The sequence below is a fragment of the Chaetodon auriga genome, chromosome 22 (assembly GCF_051107435.1).
Source record: "Chaetodon auriga isolate fChaAug3 chromosome 22, fChaAug3.hap1, whole genome shotgun sequence".
Classification (NCBI taxonomy): domain Eukaryota; kingdom Metazoa; phylum Chordata; class Actinopteri; order Chaetodontiformes; family Chaetodontidae; genus Chaetodon; species Chaetodon auriga.
The window spans coordinates 7,165,676-7,185,853 of NC_135095.1; the positions used below are offsets into that span (position 1 = coordinate 7,165,676).

The 20,178-nt window shown below is 42.7% G+C and overlaps 2 protein-coding genes across 6 annotated transcripts in view; both read left to right on the plus strand.

Moving 5' to 3' along the window:
* LOC143314848 (kinesin-like protein KIF21A) overlaps nt 1-11,023 on the plus strand; it is a 31,173-nt gene extending 20,150 nt beyond the window's left edge. For 2 of the 5 annotated variants that reach the window (XM_076722082.1, XM_076722085.1), the window contains 19 exons: nt 75-220; nt 296-434; nt 666-860; nt 1,366-1,461; nt 2,939-3,104; nt 3,362-3,382; nt 4,189-4,246; nt 4,816-4,870; nt 5,094-5,308; nt 5,542-5,715; nt 5,953-5,985; nt 6,108-6,244; nt 6,324-6,408; nt 6,522-6,611; nt 6,698-6,856; nt 6,946-7,063; nt 7,145-7,315; nt 7,458-7,657; nt 7,783-11,023. In XM_076722082.1, the coding sequence (XP_076578197.1) occupies nt 75-220; nt 296-434; nt 666-860; nt 1,366-1,461; nt 2,939-3,104; nt 3,362-3,382; nt 4,189-4,246; nt 4,816-4,870; nt 5,094-5,308; nt 5,542-5,715; nt 5,953-5,985; nt 6,108-6,244; nt 6,324-6,408; nt 6,522-6,611; nt 6,698-6,856; nt 6,946-7,063; nt 7,145-7,315; nt 7,458-7,657; nt 7,783-7,840 (2,316 nt within the window). In that variant the 3' untranslated portion in view covers nt 7,841-11,023. The remainder of the gene's footprint in view (nt 1-74; nt 221-295; nt 435-665; nt 861-1,365; nt 1,462-2,938; nt 3,105-3,361; nt 3,383-4,188; nt 4,247-4,815; nt 4,871-5,093; nt 5,309-5,541; nt 5,716-5,952; nt 5,986-6,107; nt 6,245-6,323; nt 6,409-6,521; nt 6,612-6,697; nt 6,857-6,945; nt 7,064-7,144; nt 7,316-7,457; nt 7,658-7,782) is intronic. The other 3 variants (XM_076722084.1, XM_076722087.1, XM_076722083.1) reach the window with 2 other exon arrangements.
* A 7,044-nt stretch (nt 11,024-18,067) lies between these two features.
* LOC143314965 (copine-8) overlaps nt 18,068-20,178 on the plus strand; it is a 66,542-nt gene continuing 64,431 nt past the window's right edge. The window contains exon 1 of the mRNA XM_076722334.1: nt 18,068-18,293. Within this exon, the coding sequence (XP_076578449.1) occupies nt 18,196-18,293 (98 nt within the window). The 5' untranslated portion in view covers nt 18,068-18,195. The remainder of the gene's footprint in view (nt 18,294-20,178) is intronic.

Below are 20,178 nucleotides of genomic sequence, written 5' to 3' on the forward strand. Positions count from 1 at the left end.
AGGGGAGAGTATGGATGGTATCACATGGTTTGCATTCACTCTAATGTGCAAAATCACTCTTTGGACTGTGTCAGGTGACAGCTCTTCGGCGGCAGGTGAGGCCTGTGTCTGGGAAGGCGAGCAGGAAGGTGAGCTTACCTGAGCCTCTCCAGGAGTCGTCACATAGAGCCACCCCGGGGAGGATGCATACGTCTGGAGTGTCCCCGTCCAATGGAGCCAGGTACGGCATCTCAGCATGTTTATCTGCATTAAGGTGTGTTTAACAATTCTACAAGAGCCATGTCTCGCTCCTCAGGAGTTCCCCAGTGCGGATGGGAAGCATCAGCAGGACAGCCAGGGCCAAGTGGCAGTCACTGGAGAGACGCGTCACTGACATCATCATGCAGAGGATGACCATCTCGAACATGGAGACAGACATGAACAGACTGCTGAAGGTAACACTCATCCCATCAGAGTCAAGATGGTCGTGCAAAAATAAAACAAGAGGGGAAGAAATTGTGTTTTCACTTCCCCTGGAAAATAATATTTGCCTGTGAGCCTTTGCAGGATAAAAATTATTGCTGACAATTTTTTTTTTTTTTAAATGTGTGTGAACTATCTTTTTTGTCCCTTAATTTTCCCATCTCATCTCGTTTCCCTCTGCCTAAATTCTGCCTGCACTCCAGCAACGGGAGGAGCTGACCAGGCGGAGGGAGCGAGTGTCCAGAAAGAAAGAAAAGATGGCGGTGGAGGGTGCAGACGCCGACCGCTCCCTGGCCTCCCTGAACGAGGAGCTGGAGTCTCTGACCGCCAACATCGACTATATCAATGACAGCATCGCCGACTGTCAGGCCAACATCATGCAAATGGAGGAGGCCAAGGTGAGGTGGTGGAGAATGCCAAGGCTCTTATTCCTTTGTAGTGTTTGCAGTTAATAAATGAAGGTAAAGTCGGGAAAGGAAGGATTCTTACCATTCTTACGCCATACTTTGATTTTTCTAAGGACTTTATAAATTGTGGGGTATTTCCTGGACAATCACAGTTGCTCACAGTACATAATGATGTGTCTCACCACCTCATTAGCTAGTATGTGTCTGTACTGGACTGTAGCCCTCAGCATGCAACAGGGAAATAATTGCACAGTTCATCACCACTGACAGCTTTTTCGACCTCATTTAGAAACATAAACATCAGGCGCTTATTTGTCAGAATAACAAAGGCTTCATAAAACAACAACCGCTGGCAGTGTAGCCCTTAAATACAGCCAAAAATGCAGTCCAGCATATTATTATTACTGAGCTCAAGAATTGGTCCAGAGAATACTCTATGACTGTGTTTCTTCTAACGCCACTTTGTTGAATGTGTTCTTCTTCTTGTGGGTCACAGGAGGACACAGTGGATGTGACCGCAGTGATCAGCTCCTGTAATTTATCAGAGGCCCGCTTCCTTCTGGACCATTTCATGACTCTGACCATCAATAAGGTACCTCCTGCCCTTGCTGACTTAATGTTATTTCAGTCATAATGTTATCAGTGTGTCTTTGTTTGCTCTGTGCAATACATCCAGAAATTACAATATATAGAAAACAAAAGAGGTGGATGAACGATATTTCAACATGTTTTAGAACAAACGGGCCTACATTCACACCGCTCTCTATCAAAAGATTTCAATTGATTAAAAGACATTAGCTTGTTTCGTTTTAAGAGTTTCTGCAGGTTGTTCCATTTGTGTGGTGCATAGTATTTTTTTTAAAGCCAGTTTCCCAATTTCAGTATTGGCATGTTGATCTTTGAGGACCAAATAGTTTTGGGATCTAGTGCAGTGCTGACTTTCATTTGTAGTTAAGAAAACATGAGCGATACTCAGGTAATTTGCCAAAAAGTGCTTTATTGATAAACAGAACACAGTGCTGTTCTCTTCTGACTGCTAACGACTACCGCCCAACTTACTCGTATAGTAAACATTGATGTGTTCTGAAACCATCCTCTGTTATGAACCTAAGAGGAGAATGATAGCCTGCATCTAGAGGTTTAAGAGTGGAGGACTGGACATGCATTTTACCTTATCTGGGCCGTAATTTAAGATCAATCAAAGTTTGCTGCACAGTACAGAAATCAAAATGCAAATTTTGAACCTTCTGGACAACAGAGGGTGCTGTTGTGTATGGGATAGCATCATCGTTGTATACATGAGTTGTCCTGTTTCTAACTTTTTCACCTAATTTATTTCTAAAACTTGTGAATAAAAGTTGCCTCAGAGTAGAGCCCTGTGACACACCTTTGTTAACGCTCATAAAACTGGGCTGATAAAAAGGGCAACACACTCCTGCTTATTAACTAACACACTGGCAACGTTGTTCAAGACTTTCCCCGCCACTGTCGCAGTGCTATGCTCTGGCCTAAACCTGATTGATAAGATTTCAAAATGGAACGTGGAGATACAAATGTTCTCAGTTCGGAAAGCTCATCCGACTGACCCCCTTTATGCAAAGGTATGATGTCGACTGCCTTCCGCAGGTCAGGGATGCTGTTTCCTGATACCCATATCTATCTAAATACATGGACTGTATGAATTTGATTGCATTTCATCTGTGGGTTGTTGTGGAAACTACAATTTGTCTGCTTGTTGTGCTCTTGCTTTCGTACCCGTGGCTCCTTTAGATTGAAGATTGAATCTGATGACTTTAAATGGACCAACTTGATTAAATTAAGTTTCAATTAGATGAGATGAGATTAGACTTGATGAAACCTAATTGGTCCTGTGAGGAAATGTGTTCAACCCGGCAGCAAAAAACAAATGAAGAAGAAGTGGGAGTAATTATAACAGCATAGACTACTCAAGGTGAAGATGCAGAGCATTCATCAGGTTTGCCTGTTTGTGAGACACACAAACTATTAAAGAAAAAGAATTTATTGCCATGCCTGCAGTGCCAACCCGTCTGCTGCGTGGTCATTGTCAGGGTCTGCAGGCGTCTCAGAAGGATTCCCAGCTGAAGGTGATGGAGGGCAGGTTGAAGCAAACAGAGATCAACAGCGCCACCCAGAACCAGCTACTGTTCCACATGCTGAAGGAGAAAGCGGAGATCAACCCGGAACTGGATGCCTTGCTGGGCAGCGCTCTGCAAGGTGGGGAAACTCCAGCGAATCAGCACCGTCCGAGCATGTCGGTCACCTGTTTTAATCAACATTCCTTTCACCATATGGCTACGTTTTATTCTGAATGCCTGGCAAAGACATTTGATAGTCAGCCATGAAAAGATTCAAATGAGTTTTTCACTGAAACGAAAAGCAGGCCTGTCAAATAAAAAGTAGCCCTTTTCTCATCTTTGGGTTTGATTTTGATTTGATTGTTTTCTTTGTTTGTTGTGTCGGTGTGAACTCAGAGTTAGGTTACCTGTCACCGGGTGAGTATGAGATGCATAGCAATGTGGCTGTGTTTGAGAGAGCGTGGCACATGCAGACTGCAAGATTTCCACTAAATGTTCCCCCCAGTGAAGGTAACTGTGGAATTTCAGTTAAGATCAAAAAGAACATTCCATTTTTTTAAAGATTAGGAGTGTTTTACAAAGAAACTCCTGTTTTCTTTGTTTTTTACCTCAAAAATGACTCAATAGAAAATCTGGATGTAGAGGAATTGATATACCCAAACTTTATTCTATTTTTGATGCATTTAATGAAGAGCTATGTTTTTAAACTGGATTCGGAAATCTTGTAGTGTGCATCAACCCTCAGTCCTCCTTTTAAAAACTAACCAGTGAAAGTAACTCTGCCATGTTGTGCATGATGTGTTCAGTTGCCCCACATGCTAATAAGTCACACTTACCGTACTCAGGTTTGTTTTCACTAAAACTAAACTGCAGTAAAAATCCACACTGGAGCTGGACTCAAAGCTAAAGCCTTGTGTTCACAGCAGTTTGTGTGTCTGCATTTGTGTGTTTGTATCTTCCCAACACTGTAGCCTCCAGTCGCTTTACACTAATGACACCCGATCGTCCCCCTTGATCTCAAGCTAAACCTGGTGACCTTTGTTGTGAACTGCTGAAGCTGTAGTCATTGTTGTGCTGTAATATTAAGCTTTCTGAATGGACCTGAAAATCTAGTTAAATGACAGATGCATTGCACCATTAAGGAAAAACACTTCTATGCTTAGCAAATTAAGTCCTATTTTTTCACTATGTGTGTTTTTGTGTATGTTTTTTATATGATACAGAGAATGGAGATGAAAGCAGCAGTGACGAGTCCACCCCCAGTCCAGCCACTGAGGGCAGGTAAATGCAAGACCACCTTCTTTAAAAACAGTTAGCTTGTGTTTTTCTGTGTGTTCACAGTGAATAGGTCTTTTCCATGTCACAATGGGCAAAGCACAGGTGTAATTGATAACATTAATTATTCATTTAGATGTGTCACTTCATACTGCACATGGTGGCTCACTGGGACACTTAACTGGAACAAGCCATCACTGGTGTTAAATTTAATTACACTTATGCCGTAGACAAGGGCTTTAACGTCCAGCATTCTTTTGTTTCCACACATCCACAGCACACAGGTGGGTTTAGCTCTGGCTGTACAAGCTTACTACACATCAAAAGTGAAAACAGCTGTGTGGGTGGATCATGGGTGTGTAGGGCCTTTAGAGAACTCATATACTTGAGCTCACTACACAGGGGAAGGGGATGTTATTGCCATTTGTGTGCAGTGTTTATGGATGGCAGCATAGCTAAATCATCATCCATGCTCTGAAGCGCTTGTCCTGTTTGTCATGTAAACATTACACTTGCTTGACGTTAGCATGTTAGCGTGCGCTGGGTGTAACTGAAAATCTCTGACTTTCTTTCAGCACACTGGCGTCAGATCTAATGAAGTTATGTGGTGAATCCAGACCGAGAGGCAAGGTACTGTGCTGTGCATGTGATGCCTGTAAAAAGGTTTCTTAGCCGAGCCGCGTGTCCTCTGTGTCCCGTCAAAGGCAAATGTTCTGCGTCCTATTTTAGTTCTTACCACTACAACTTTTTCCACTCCACAGTAGCTATTTATAGGACTTTAGATGATCACAAACTGCTCCATTGACTCATGACTCAGCTGAAAATTGAGCCAAAAACTATTCTGCTCCCTCAGGCTCGCAGGCGGACCACCACCCAGATGGAGCTGCTGTATGCCAGCAGTGGGGATCTGTCCTGTGAATCCCCCACTGGAGACTTCTCGGCCCCTCTGCTGCCCCTCGCAGAGCGTCTGGAAGGGCCGGCAGACACGCAGGGCAACGCGCTTGGTCAGACCCCTGACCGCGAGCAAACTGTTTCCCCATCTGCGCTGTCTGCCAGGCCAGCTGGCATGTAAGTGTTTAAGGCAGCATTTTTCAGTTGTAGATAAACAGGACAAGATGTTTTTCTCTGTTTGAAATGTTGAATATTTATTTTGTGGATGGATTATTATCACAAGTTCATTATTCAGCACTGAGTAGCTCCAGAATATTGGTTGCAAAGCAGTTTGGGAAGATTCAGTCCACTCATCCACGCTGCTGATGTGCTATTCATCACTGACCAAATGACTCTTTTACTGTCTGTAGTTCTGGATCCAGGTCACCTACGGGGACTGAGAGGAGGCAACTGGAGCGCTCGCCCCTCAGCCGAAGGAAGGCGCAAGAGAAAGGACCCACGCCGACACACATCCCAGCACCTGCACACACACTTCCACTAAGCACAGCAGAGGCTAAAGCTAAAGGCAGTGACTACAAATCACTGTAAGTGAAGAATACCATTAACAGTGATGCTGTCTGTAATTTTCTTTGAACTGACAAGGTCCTAATTATAACAACATTCAGAGCAAACCAACACATCGATAAACCCAATGTATCCTAATGACAAACACAATTAAAAATGTATTATGTATTGTATATATTGACTTTTTTCTTTCACTGAGCACAGAAAGAAATCTTTATATATTAATGGACTTCATGTTACTTTGTTTTCTCATTCAGGTTGGAGGAGTCACCTGTATTTGAAGGCCACAGGTGATGATCTTCTATTAATTGATATTGTGTCTGCTTTTGAGATAGGAATCCACTGGGCCTCTTCTTTTAATGTACAAACGTAAAGGTATCCTGCTTTTGTCATCATGTCGTGTGTATTACAGAGGAGTGATCAACCCCGTGACGGCCCCCAAGAACAGCCGCGGGGCCAAACTTCAGTGTGTCTATGTAGCAGAGGGGCACACCAAACCTGTTCTCTGCGTGGATGCCACAGATGATCTGCTCTTCACGGGATCCAAAGGTCAGAAACTAAATTGCCTGCAGCTCAGAAAACACATCGCAGTGTTTTTGTCCGCTCTCTAACATGTGCGCGTTTTCAGATCGTACGTGTAAAGTCTGGAATTTGGTGACGGGTCAGGAGATCATGTCTCTGGCAGATCATCCCAGCAGTGTCGTCTCAGTCAGGTACTAGCATGCAACAATAGCACAAGTTAAAAAGCAGTAATAATAGTAATTAGGAGAAGTACAAAGAGGAGCTTTTGAGGAATAACTTCCTGGTATTAATTGTTATATTTCAGGTATACTTCTAGTCTGGTCTTCACTGTTTCTACTGCTTACATCAAAGTCTGGGACATACGAGACTCTGCCAAGTGTATCCGCACACTCACGTAAGTAACTCTCTTCTTCATCCTACATCTTTGCAGCTTGACAAAGTATAATGCCCCAAAATACTGAATATTTCTGTGGGTGTCAGGTCGTCAGGCCAGGTGGGTTCAGGGGACACCTGTTCCTCTGTGAGGAGTTTATCCATCCCACCAGGAGAGAGTCAGATCAACCAGATCGCCCTCAACCCGTCCGGCTCCTTCCTCTATGCTGCCGCTGGCAACGCTGTGCGCATGTGGGACCTCCGCAAGTGAGTTCAGATGCAGATTAGAGTCTTAGTGGTACAAACCATTCAGATAAAGTAGAATTAATCTCTTCTCCTTTCCTTTCTTTCACTAGGTTTGTGTCCACGGGGAAGCTGACTGGCCATTTGGGACCTGTCATGTGCCTGACTGTTGACAAATTAGGCAACGGACAGGATGTTGTCCTCACTGGCTCCAAAGACCATCATGTTAAAGTAAGAGACAGATGCGCGCACACATAGCTGGAAATAAAATCCAGTGTCTATGTGTATGCAATAAACAGTTTGTTTTTCCAGATGTTTGAGGTGGCAGAAGGAGCTCAGGGGAGCATCAGCTCCAGCCACACGTTCGATCCCGCTCATCAGGATGGTGTGGAGTCTCTGGCCGTGCACGGAGATGTTTTCTACAGTGGCTCCAGAGACTACTACATCAAGAAGTGGGATTTAGCCAGTAAACAACTGATACAGGTATGTTGGCACGGTGGCATGGCATACATTCAGGAGCCAGAAGCTTTTTTCTCTCCAAATTTCTGTTCAATCAGCTGAAACTTGTTAAAAGCCACAATCGGATCTGAGATACAGAATAAACTCTGGCTGTTGTTTCGTCCAGCAGTCTGTCAGTGCTCAGACAGACTGGGTTAGCGCTTTGGGTGTGGTGCCAGGCTCCCCGGTGCTGCTCAGCGGATGCAGAGGAGGGCTGCTGCGCCTCTGGCACGCCGACTCACTTGCGCCCCTCGGCGAGGTCCGGGGGCACGACAGTCCCATCAACGGTCTGGCCACCAACAGCAGCCAACTGTTCACTGCCTCAGAGTGAGCCACAAACCTTACGCTTTGTTGATTAAAGCCTATAGTGATAGGATTCAAACATACTTAATCTGCAGTATGATGAGCTGTTTTTGTTGAACTTTTTCCTGTGTGTGTATGTTTTTTGTCAGTGACCGCACAGTGAAGATTTGGGAAGCCAAAGGATCTCTGGAGGAGGGAGTCCACTGACGTCTGCTTCCTCATAATCAACAAACACACTTGAAATGGAGGATCGCCTTTGTCCAATCGTAGTGAATCATTTGTGGTGCAACTCCGCCACCCGTGACTTGTGTTTGATGGGAGCCCAGAGTGGGTCTGGGGACTGCAAGTGTGTTTGAAAGATTGAAAAATAATCTTAACACACTGATCCTTCACTGATGGCGCACAGGGATCAGTTTCAGGGAAGTCTAATTAGATGTGACTGCTTTCAGTCCATTGAGCTGAGTGTACTTTACTTGATATTTTAGGTCAAGACAGATCACAGTGGAGCCACTCGAGCCTCCAGTAGCGCTCCAAGGATGACACAACAGCTGCATTGGACAGCATCTTTCGGAACGGCAGCAGAAAACAGTAGAATGAAAGTAAAACTATGGATTTGTGGATCTGTGTCGGCCGATCCAGTCGTCTCTCCTGTGCTTTCTACATTCCTCAGTTCAGTACTGAACAACATGGATACCTTCTTTGCATATTGTGACTTTTGCCGGAGATGCTGAGGAAAAAACAAACAGCTTTTGGTTAAATGCTTTGCTTTCTTGCACAATGTTGCTGTCCATCAAATTTAAGATCACTGAAAAAGTCCGTGTCCCAAGACAAGACATGGAGATCTCCTGCTCACAAGCAATAACCGTGAGTGTATCCTGTGTGTTCATGCGATGTGTATTGTCTTTGCTCATTTTGCGTATGTGTGTGTGTGTTCTCTGTAACCAAGGACCAAATAACTACTGAAACTGCAATGGTCTTATTCTTCAACTGTTACTGCCAAACCTAGTGGAACATCAGAGGCCTCTAAATAATACATCTGTGCTCCTTTGACAGGGTCCTTTTTCGTTTCCCGTTTCCTCTTCACATTTCTGCATTTCTTCCAGTCTTTTTGTCAGCATTAAGTCAGTGTTCATTGAATTAACTGCTGACTGATATTATGTCTCTCTGAAACTGTGTCATCATGGTTGAACAACAATAGTCCCGCAGACTACAAACAAAATGTTTCCTTTAGCCTTTCATATCCATTTGCATGAAGTAATCTGTAATTATATACCTTTAAATATAGGATTTAAAGGTAAAACTCTCCTTCTAAAAAGTTGGGACATTGTGTAAAACGTAAATAGAGCAGAATGTGATCACTTGCTGATCTTTTCCTTAGTAAAACTTGTCAGTAACACGCTGTTCAATTTATTTTACATATTTTAGTGTCCCAACTTTGTGGAATCGGAGCTTAACTCATCAAATCATGTAAATAATTTCAGTTTCTGAGGCTGAGGCAGCAGTTACTTCTACTCTGCTTTGCTAGGCTAGTTAGCCTTTAGCAGCACTAGTTCAACTGGTGTTACCTTGTCTCTGTTAATATCCAAGTTAGCTACTGCCTTATTTATGTGGTCTAACAAACTCAAATATTAAGATTTTAAATGCAAGGAAAAGGGTAGGAAAACATTAAATTAGCTTTCACCAGCTAGCCTTAACTCGCTAGCTTGCAGTAACTGACTACAGTTTGGTTTTTACAGCTGTTTTTCAAATTTGATATGTTGTTTTTTGTAGGCTCTGGTATAATAATTTTGTAGATGGTAAAACAGATGTCAAAAGGTCAGATTGTGGTCTTGGCTTTGTCCGAGCTTTTCGAGAAAAACAGCCAACCCTGCTTTTATCTGTGAATCGACATTTTCACACCAGGCAACATGGCTGCTGCATTCAGGTTAAAACGTTCAGGTGTCTCAGTGTTTCCCAAACAGCTTCAGTCAATGATGTGCTGTCAGCAGTCACAAATAGCAGCTGGGCGTCTGGTTTCAGTATTCTCTGGTTGATCCGCTGACAGTTTCCAAGCATTTGTAGCCGCAAGTGTTTTCGTCTCCACCGCTGAGTGGTTTTACTTTCCTTTCGACTCCCCTCTGGCTTCTCCGACCTGCATCTCTGAGATCTCCAGCAAACGTTCTCTCACTTCCACGATTTTGATTCTTCACATGAAAAGGTTGCCCACCGAGCATTTACTTTGTCTTGGCTGTGCAACAGCTCCAAAAGCTGAAGTACGACCCTGGCAGCAAGTGATTTTAGGAAACGAAACAAACTATGCAAAAGTTGCATAGCTGAAAAGATGTCAGTCAGAATCAAGCACCTTGTAATTCCTAAGTTATGAGATTTGACAAGTTTTGTGCAAACATCTGTTCCTGGAAGATGTGTGTGTGTGTGTGTGTGTGTGTGTGTGTGTGTGTGTGTGTGTGTGTGTGTGTGCGTGCGTGCGTGCGTGCGTGCGTGCGTGCGTGCGTGCGTGCGTGCGTGCGTGCGTGCGTGTGTGTGTGTTTTCAATCCAAATGTGATAAGTTCTCATTCAGTTTTCTCCATGTATTGCTCACCTCTGCTGTCTTAGTGTCTGTGAACTGCACACATGCAGCAGTTAATCATATCAAACATTGTGCAGTCTTTGGAATATGAATTTGAAATGCTATTATTTATTTATTTCTTTTCCTGATTTTTGACTTTGCTGTCTTCCTTATCAATGAGATGTCGAACTCATTTCCATCTAATGCCTCTTAGCATCACAGACGAGGACTGTACAGAATAAATGGGATGGATTTCTCCATAATCGGAGATGTGTAACCAGTGCCTGTAATAAATCCTGAACTGTGGGTAGTGACTGCTGAATCAATATCTGATCAATGCGGACGATCCCTAAGGATAGTTCATTATCATGAACTACTTTATCATGAGTGTCCTTTAAATTCGTTAAAAAAACATTTGCTGCTCTGGTTTGAATTTTGGACTCAGACACTGTAAGCGATGCTAAAAATCAACGGGATCAAATAATTGCACTGAAGAATCGAACTTTTTACAACTTTAAATCACTTTTTTCCCCATTGTATAATAGATATGTAGTATAAAAACGGGATTGAAGTAGTTACAAATTGACTTACACTTGAATTTTGAGATAAATAATCCCCCCCAAAAAATAATATGAGCTGTAAGTATTCATTTTCGATAATAAATCAGATGCTGTTTAAGGTCTTAATTATCCCTCTAATTGTAGTTGTATCTTATTTTGAAATTTGACTGTAAATTTGCTCCTGTGTAAATACGACTGTTGTTTTCCTCCTGCTGATTCTCTCGTCATTGAAATGTCAGACACAATGTGAAAATACATTTTAAAATAAAACATGGTTTTTACAAGTGTTCCATCTGCATTTTATTTATTTTTTTGCTGGCAATGTATTAAAGCATTATGACCACATGGTGGTAGTACTGTATAATGACAAGTAATCATATTGGATATGATATTGTGGTAACTTTGGTATTTGTGAGCTTTTTGTTTCCCCAGTGAAAACTTTGATGACGCAGTCTAATTGTAGGAGATGTTTAATGAAGACAGCTGCAGGCAGGCTGTTTAACATTTCCTGTTTTCATTTGTATTCTTTTTTTTTTGTGACTCTGTGGTTACCTCCAAGCATCCTCCAAATACTTCTGTGAAGAGGAGGATAGGGGAGCACTGCTTCTCAAGAAAAATCAGCAGACAGCCTCACTAGACACCTTATTCCAGTATATGGGTCTCTTGTATATAACCTGACAGCAAATTACATAGTCTCTGGATCCTCTCTGGCCTCACTAAATCATCATTTATCTGCAGCTGGCTTCAGTCCTCCTTTAATTATAACTTCAGGCAGTAATATTGTATCCTATGATTTAGTCCAGCGCAGTAGACGCAGACAGAAATGGAGAGAGGTGGAAAAGGGTAAGAAACTCCCCCTGAAGACACAAATTAATGTGAATAGTGATGGAAGGATCAATATTTAATGTTCGGCTGTACTGAGAGCAGCAGAGTGTTAATTGGCCTCGCAGGAGCAGAGCGTTGACTCGTGGTTGCCTCACGCTACCTTGTGCGCGCTTCTTTTCTCCTGTACTTTAAACTAATGACTGCTTTCAGATGACACAACACACACCCACAATGCACCATTCAACCTAATTAACATAAGTTATTTCCTCATTTTCTCTGCTGTTTTTGACAGGGAGCTGATTATTTCTCATTTTGCTAAGTGGGTTTCATTTTGCGTCATGTCATAACATTGTCAGCATGGAAATCAGCTTGTGACGTTGTCCTTAGTGTATGCTCACATAAAAGCAAATGCATGTGAGAGAGGATCACATTGGTTGCATAAAGTATTCGGTAGTTAACTAACGAAGTTTCTTGGTTTATTGTATAAGTAGTATTTTCTTTAGCAGCTTAGTAGTACTGATGCTCGACCAAGTTTGGTTGATAAAGCCTAGCAGCTAGCTGTCACTGCATAACCTTAAGCCTTAATATAAATTCATTGAGTGAGTTATACAATAATTCCTCCCAGTACAGTAGTCATGAACAGGGAAATTAGTGATACAGAGCAAAACCTCTTTTTGTACCATGCTGTAAAATGCTGTTTATTTCTGTTTATTTCAAGTTGGGCATTTTAATATGGAGGTCTATGGGGATCGATTTACTTTTGGAGCCAGTCTCAAGTGGCCATTCGAGGAAATGCCATCTTTCACACTTATCAGTGTGAACCCAGTGGTTGCCTCTTGCTCAGCCACCAATCACCACCTCTGAAGTTCACTACACAGCAAAACAAGCTGTCTTTCTATATTTCATTCTTTGCACATTAAACAGAGGATTAATTTAGCTTAGCTGGCATATTCTAGCATCCCTGGGTGTAGCTTCATATAACAAACAATCATGATAGCGGTCACAATCTATTGCCTTAATATGGCTATTTTTCTAATCAGCTCTAAAAAAAAAAAAATCATAAAGTTGCATGATTATGACTATTACCAGAAACTCCCTTCCCTTTACAGTAAACACTCCAGTGTGACCCTGTGTACGCCTACCCTGAGTCTGACTGAAACTATCTCTGCTCACAGTCATCTATTTGTTCAATTTTACAATCCAGGCTAATGACCGGTCAGGTGACTGAGTCACAGAAATCTATTGGGATCAATAGGGAAACAAATTCTTTCATACTTGACTGCCTCGTCTCTGTCTTTCCAGCTTTTCCGGATGTTTACCGTCTGTGGGAATGAAACGATACTCATATTCCTGGCACACCAGCGCACAAGCCAGATGATCAAGTTCCACCAGAAATCGATAATGACTCCTCACACAGCGGGCGTGGGCTGAGAGTTCCACTTTCAGTTTAATTGTGGCATAATCTATGATGAGTTTGGATAATGTATCCTCCACTAATCTGTTCAGTGAGCACATTGATTGGTGATGGCTCCACCGGATGCTCTTGTTTCCCAGTTAAATCCATCCGAATAATGTGATTTGTACAGCTGCAGGTGCTTTGTATTTACTGAGGGATTGAAATCAATACAGGTTAATTTCTATGTGAAATGGCCTGGGATGAGATTTAGCCCTGTTTGTGTGGAGGCTACAGTATTTGTTTGAAGAAAGTACATAAAAACATACATAAAAATGCATTTGTCGAAAATATAATGATGTACTTTGGATGATCTTTCCGCCATTGTTTGGCCATTAGTTGGTGCATTAGAGGATTTTACTGTGCATGTCATTGTTGTCTGGGTGAAATCATGAAATAAATATGGACATCATTAGCAGCAAGAATCTTTTGTTTTCAGACATTCACCAAGCTATATGCTTCAACCTGCGGTATGACAAAAACACACCTAATTTGCATTTTATTTGTCTGACAGCCATATGGAAACGAAAGCGGAATAGATGGGAGAAGATGTGGCTGAGACAGAAGCAGAAAAAAGGGAAGAAGGAAGAGATAAGGTGAGGGGAAAACAGGCAGAGACAGCCAAGTGGTAGTTAAGGACGTTTATCTGAGCGGCAATGAGGCTCAGGAGGACAGGGTCAATATTCACCACCCCGGCTCATATCTCTGAACGTCCACAGAGTGAATCCTTCGGCTAAAAATACCAGCACTGCTGCTTTATGACCAGAACTGATGAGCCGTGATACTGCTGCTCGCTCTCTTAATGTGGCTACAGAAATCAACCTTGTCCCCTCCTGGCGGATCTCAGTTATCAAGCAAAACAGACTGGAAAGAGCAACATTTTTAATACGCCGCCAAAAGCGTTTTAGCATGAAATTAGAGGGCAGTGCCTTTGGAAGATATGACATCTGTGTTTCATTTACTGAATCAGCTTTAGTTTTTAAGTCTCAACCAAAAGAGCAGCATGAGGAGGAGGAGGAGGAGGGCTAAGGGAGATGAACACCACGCAGGAGATCTTGAACATGTATGTGAACAGGAGGAAATGACAGTGAAAGAGAGAGAGATGTAGCTGATAGCAGCAGCCATAGTGAGCATGTGAAGTGTGTGCTCTTGTATACATTAGACAGAAGGAAGATCTCTCCATATAAGAGCATGTCAGTCTCAAGTGTGTGGAAAGAGTCAGTAACTATTAAATGCAGGGAGCCCTCCAGTTGAACCCTGTGTAGTGGAGAGTCATGAGCACATTACAAATTAGAGCTAACTGGGCACCAGGAAAACACAGGCTTGGTTGTAATTGACCAAATGACCATGCTAATGGTGCAGATCTACGGACGGCAGTGTTGACCACCACATGATATCTCTATTGGATGGGCTGCCATGAAACATTCATTCATTCATGCTCCTAATACATCTGCCACAAATATCTGCAAAATTAATAATATTCCCATCAGCCTCAGCTGTACTTTCTGCCTGCTTCTAATTAGCAAATGTTAGCATGCTGACATGCTAAACACATTACCTGCTGAACATCATAGTACAGCATACTGTAAGTATACAGCCTCACGGAGCGACACATGTCACATCATGTTTGTCATACCATGTGTCCAAATCCAGCATACGCCCAGTATATAACACATTATAACACTCTGTATCTTGCACAGCATCTCTTCTGAATAATGCCCAAACTGGCTTTTAATCTTAACAGGTTGGCTCAAATGCAAATAAGACAGCTGTATTTTGACTTTCCCCCCAGCTGGCTTCATCAGTTAACGCAAAAAGTTCAAATTAAAGCATACTGATGATCAAAAGCTCCAGAACAGCTATGAAATGGACCTTGGAGTGAGATTGTTTTCTCTGTCTGCTGTGTCCAAGGTCCAGAATGAACTTGGCCCTCAGATTTAAAAACGAAAGTCTGCACATTTACAATTTTATGACGATTCCACCTGCTGACGAAGATCACGATCAAAAGCTCCAGAATAGCTAAAAAATATGAACATTTTCTTAACTAAAACACATTTGAAATGCAGAATGTAATCAAGTGCATGGAGTGCCTGGATCTACTTATCTGTGTCCTGGATGCATCGTTTCGTTTCTGAAAACATTAGATGTAAAGAAGTAAATGCACTGCCCTGATATAAAAGACATCATACCACACATTTCAGGTAAAAGGGATGCATGAAAAACTCAACAAATATTTCTATTATATCTATCTATTTATATCATATTGTATTATTTCCATAATTGCGAACACATTCATGGTGAATGTACTGTGGTCTTTTCATATAGATGCATGAGATTGTCATCATGCCTGTGTCTGGTCATTACGAAGAAATGCATTTGTAAAAAATGGCTTCATGTTGTTTGCATGCTCAGGGATTCAGTAGCTAAATTATGATAAATGGCCATCAACATTCTTCCAGCATGGACTGAAACATGAGGGATACATGAGTATATATGCATCCAAAAACCTGTCCAGACAGAAATATGAAGCAGTATTGCCTATTTATATCAAGTCACGTTCTTTGTTTCTGTGACTTTACACCTATTTACAGTGATTGACATCATCTCCCTGGCATGGCTGAAATTCAGTTCTCCAGTCCTCTGCTTCTTTGCAAGTCCTGGTCTTCTGTGAAGCAGAGACCTGTGATTACACACAGAGGGACAAGACCTGCAGCTAAAGCTTGATCAGTTTTTATTTTTTGTTGGTTTGTTTGTTTGTTTTCAGGGGATGACAGGGAACACAGTACTTCCTGCCTGCTGCTGCCTTGTCCTGACAGTCTGAGTAGCTCACATCAGTTAAAGGCGCAGGAAAACATCCATCAGGGCCGCTCTCAGCAGCCTCCACCTGTGGCGCCGAACGACACAGTGCATTCAGTCACAGTGCAGCAACATAAGAATTCACACTCGCAAACACCCAGCGATATGAAGCAAGATGTGACAAACAAGCAGTCGTTATGACAGTTGAAAAGAGCTAAAAGTCAAAGTCATCTTTATTATTCCAGATGCAACAAAGCTGCGGAGTGGTGTTTGCCATCCATCACTGTGACACTGATTCAATCAGCAAAAGAGGTATTACAGACAGCGTGGGTGTATTTTTCCAACTTTCTTTGGAGGGAGGATGGATTACACATCCTGACCACATTCAAGATTCAAAAGAAAGCTATTAATGTTGTATTAAGTAAGAGGCAAAGTTTTGCCGTGACCACTTGTAAATTAACATGAACTCAGCTGTGAAGTGAAAGAATTTAAAACATATAAACAATAAATAGTCCGAACAACACAGTGGTACCATACAAATATAACGGAAAGCTTCCATACATTTTCTTTAACTGCCTAAAAAGTCAAAAAAAAAAAAAAAAAGTAGCTGTGTACAGAAGAAAACAATGCACATTAAAAAGTACTCATCAGGCACTGAGTCCAAACTAAGGTCCTGTCTCTCACTAGGCAGATCTGACAATGGGGTGGCATTTGGAGTAGCCAATCAGATTTCAGGGGTGGTCAGTGCCACCCCATGCCCCCTTGTGCACAGGCCCCCGCTTGCGTGGCGTTACAGTCAGCTGGTGATGATGTGACGCTCTCTCACACAAACAGCTTCTGTCTTTCTGTCTGTGCCCACTGTACGTGGGTACCATCCACCCCACCCACCCACCCACCCATGTGGTCATGGAGCAGTGGCATAATGTTTGCCCAAAGGTGCCCTGATGGTTTTTCCCCACCATGCCCTACATCTGTCCCAGGGCGTGTCAGTGCTTGTGTGTCTGTAAGCCAGCTATATTTAGAGACATCGTTTACCAGTAAACACACTGAGTAATACTGAGATGCGTCATTTTAAATTCCTATGACTCTTCTCGTCTAAACATGATGCTTGCACACACACACAAAGACATTCACACTTATGGCAACACACTGCGCGCAGCAAAAGTAAGCAGGCACTTTCTCTTTCACCAGCAGGGTGGTTTAGGATACTTGTGAGGAAGAGACACATACACACACACACACACATACAGAGCTACTATATCAGTCATTTCTTTCCATGTTTTCTAACAGACTCTCCGCAAACACACACAGAGAGCGAAACAGTTCATATACTGTAGGTTTTTTATGGAAACACACACACATAATGTCCTCGTTATGTGACTCTCCTCCCGATTCCCTCACATTCATCATGCTGTCATTGTATTCTCTACCAGCGGAGGGTCTCCCTTTCAGTTAATTATATCAGATGCTTATTCTCATAGCGTGGAGAAAGAGAGAGAGAGAAGAGAGGAAACAGAGACTTCTTAGTGTTTCTACACATACACAGATATGTTAATACTATAATAATAATCTCCTCACAGACAACTGAGACCAGAGGAGTGTGTGTGGAAGAAGGACTGAATGCACCGCACCACGTGCACCAATGGAACGGTGCAAATCAATAATGTCTTTCGTTTGACACTTCCTGTCAGGTAACATATTTCAAACTCCACACCTGCTATTTGCAAGACAGGCAAGGCTCAGCTGAAATAAACCTGGTGACATCATCAGGGGCATTTTTTGCCCCAGGTCCCCTAAAGGCATAATCTGGCCATGCAAGAAGGAGTGTTTCATGCCAGAAACCCACACTGAACTGAAGTAAACTGATGTGAATGAGAGTATTGAGGGCAGGGGAAATGTGTGCATGCAGGCACACACGCGCGCACACACACACAGGAAAGACTTTTCATGGCAAATTTCTCCTATTTTCTTGATGATTGTATCATTGTTATTACTTCCATGCCAGTAAATCTGAAGCACTGAATTTTAAATGAACTGAAGTCAACTGCAGTGAAGTGAATTGAGAGAGTGAGAGGCAGGCAGCGCGAGGGGAAGGAGATGGCAGAGAGGCATAAAGACAGAGGGAAGGGAGCAGGAGAGGAGAGAAACACACACACACACACACACACACACACACACACACAGAGGAGGAGAGAGGGAGGAGTGACATCACATCTCGCAGCCTCTCCCTCCCTCTCTCTGGCACCTTTGCTCCACTTCTCGCCGAGGAGGCGCACTCACAGTTTTCCCCCGTCCTCTTTCGTCGCTCATTAAAAGGGGCTGGACCACAGCAAAAAACGGAAAAGGCAAAGCAAAACCCCGTGGTTTTTTTTTTTTGACAGGATGAACAACAGTTTTTTAAACATGGCGTCGATAGGCGACTTCGACCCGCTCAACGCGTCTATTCCGGCCACCAAAGTTGAAATCACAGTGTCCTGCAGGTAGGAGAATGTGTCTGTCTAACCTAGTTTTAGTCGAACAGGGTTACGGAAAAACACCGGGCTGTGAAGCGCAGCTGGAAGTCACCTGTACTTTAACTCTGTCCAAGTTTCTGTTTAGTTTCATCGTAACGTGTTGCCAAAGGCTACGACACTGAAAACTGCGTGAAAAATGTCACATTTACGCCATTTCTGGCGATTGAACGTAAAATTGTCGTAGCACTATTGCTGTAAGATTACCTAAAAGATTAGCAACGCTAGCTAACTTGGAGAGATGTGATGCCAGTTTGCCACTTTTATTCCACTTCAGCACTCTTAAATCCAGCTATAATAGCTAGTTAATCATTATAACACCTACACAGGACTAATACAGCAAACTTGCATGTAATATGTGGATGCTAAGTTAATACTGTAACGTTTAAGCCCCATATCAGGTCTGTTCAAACTCACTTTGAAGTACCAGAGACGCATAGCCTCACGCTACTGTATGTCCTTAACATTACATGCATTAGCTTGTTTACTGTAATAATCAGAGAAAAATGTGTTTTATGGCTAACACAAACACTATGTCGGATATACACTCACAATTAAAAACCATAGACAAGTATACAGCAATATAGTGATGCCATAGGAGATAGAAATAGTAGGATGTGCAATGTGTAAACTGATGATTTGATGTTAAAGACACTGTATGGTTTGTGTGGGAATCCCGTCGTTGTGTCTGCAAACCGCACGAGGATGCGAAAGAGTGAGTTTATTCCTAATTATGTGGACATTTTCATACTGTGTGTGTGTGTGTGTGTGTGTGTGTGTGTGTGTGTGTGTGCATGCATGCATGTTGCGCCTCTTTAGAGTTGTTGCTGTCATTTGCCGTGTTTGGCTGCAGACACTGGTCGCTCCTGGTCGGTCGCCTGTCAAGACTGAGGCGTCATTTTTGCCGTATCAAAACAAATAAAAGGCATTAAAGGCATTGCTGGCTGTTACAGCGTGTGAACGCGCGAGTGCGTGTTTGTTATGTGACGTGATGGGAACAGACAGAGAAAGCAGGGGGTGAGCAGGCTGCTGCGTATTTAACCCTCTTTGAAAGGGTCTTTCTTTCTCATTCAGGGATTGGTTTTCCTCTGTACACAAGCAGGGTGAGGAATGCAGAAAATGTGTTGTTTCATTTCAGCCGGACTGGCGAGCCACAGTGGGCTACATGCTGGATGCTTCACAGGTCAGCCACATGTTCTCAGGAGCCCCCCTGGATGGGAATCCAATTAAATGTGTCACTGCCATCAGAGGAAATAGGTCATGTCCGTGATGCTTTTTTAACCACGAAGAGGTTGCTGAACACACATTTAAATGCTTAGAATAGAGAAAATAAATCATGCAAAGAAAAAAAAAGCTTGAAGATGAATGCTTCCGCGTCACACGCCTGAAGCTGCACTATCATTGTAAAATAGGTTACAGTTTTTTCTTTTCAGCAGTGATACCATCAAGTCTTATCTGTGCAGATCCAGCCTGGTCTTATTTCCAGAGGTGTTGACAGATGTCTACATGAGATATACTGTTAAAATGCTCAAACACTCAGTAGGATTCAGTGTGTTGGACTTCGTCTGTGTTGATGTGAGCGTTAATAGTAGACCGTGCAGTGCGCCTGTTTGTCTGATGATATCTGAATGTGTCTCGCCTGCAGTTCTTCAAATGGTGAACAGAAATCGTCTCGGAAACTTTTCATGGGATCTAGAAAGTCACTTTCCTTCTCAGGGCTTGGGTGGATAGAACTGAAAATCCCTTTGCATGTTTATATTGTTGCTGTGTTCATTTTGGCAGTATTCCTCTTACCGCTGGTGCATAGTTGTGGTTTTGATTGCTTTTTTTCCCTCAAACATGATGTTTTAATGGT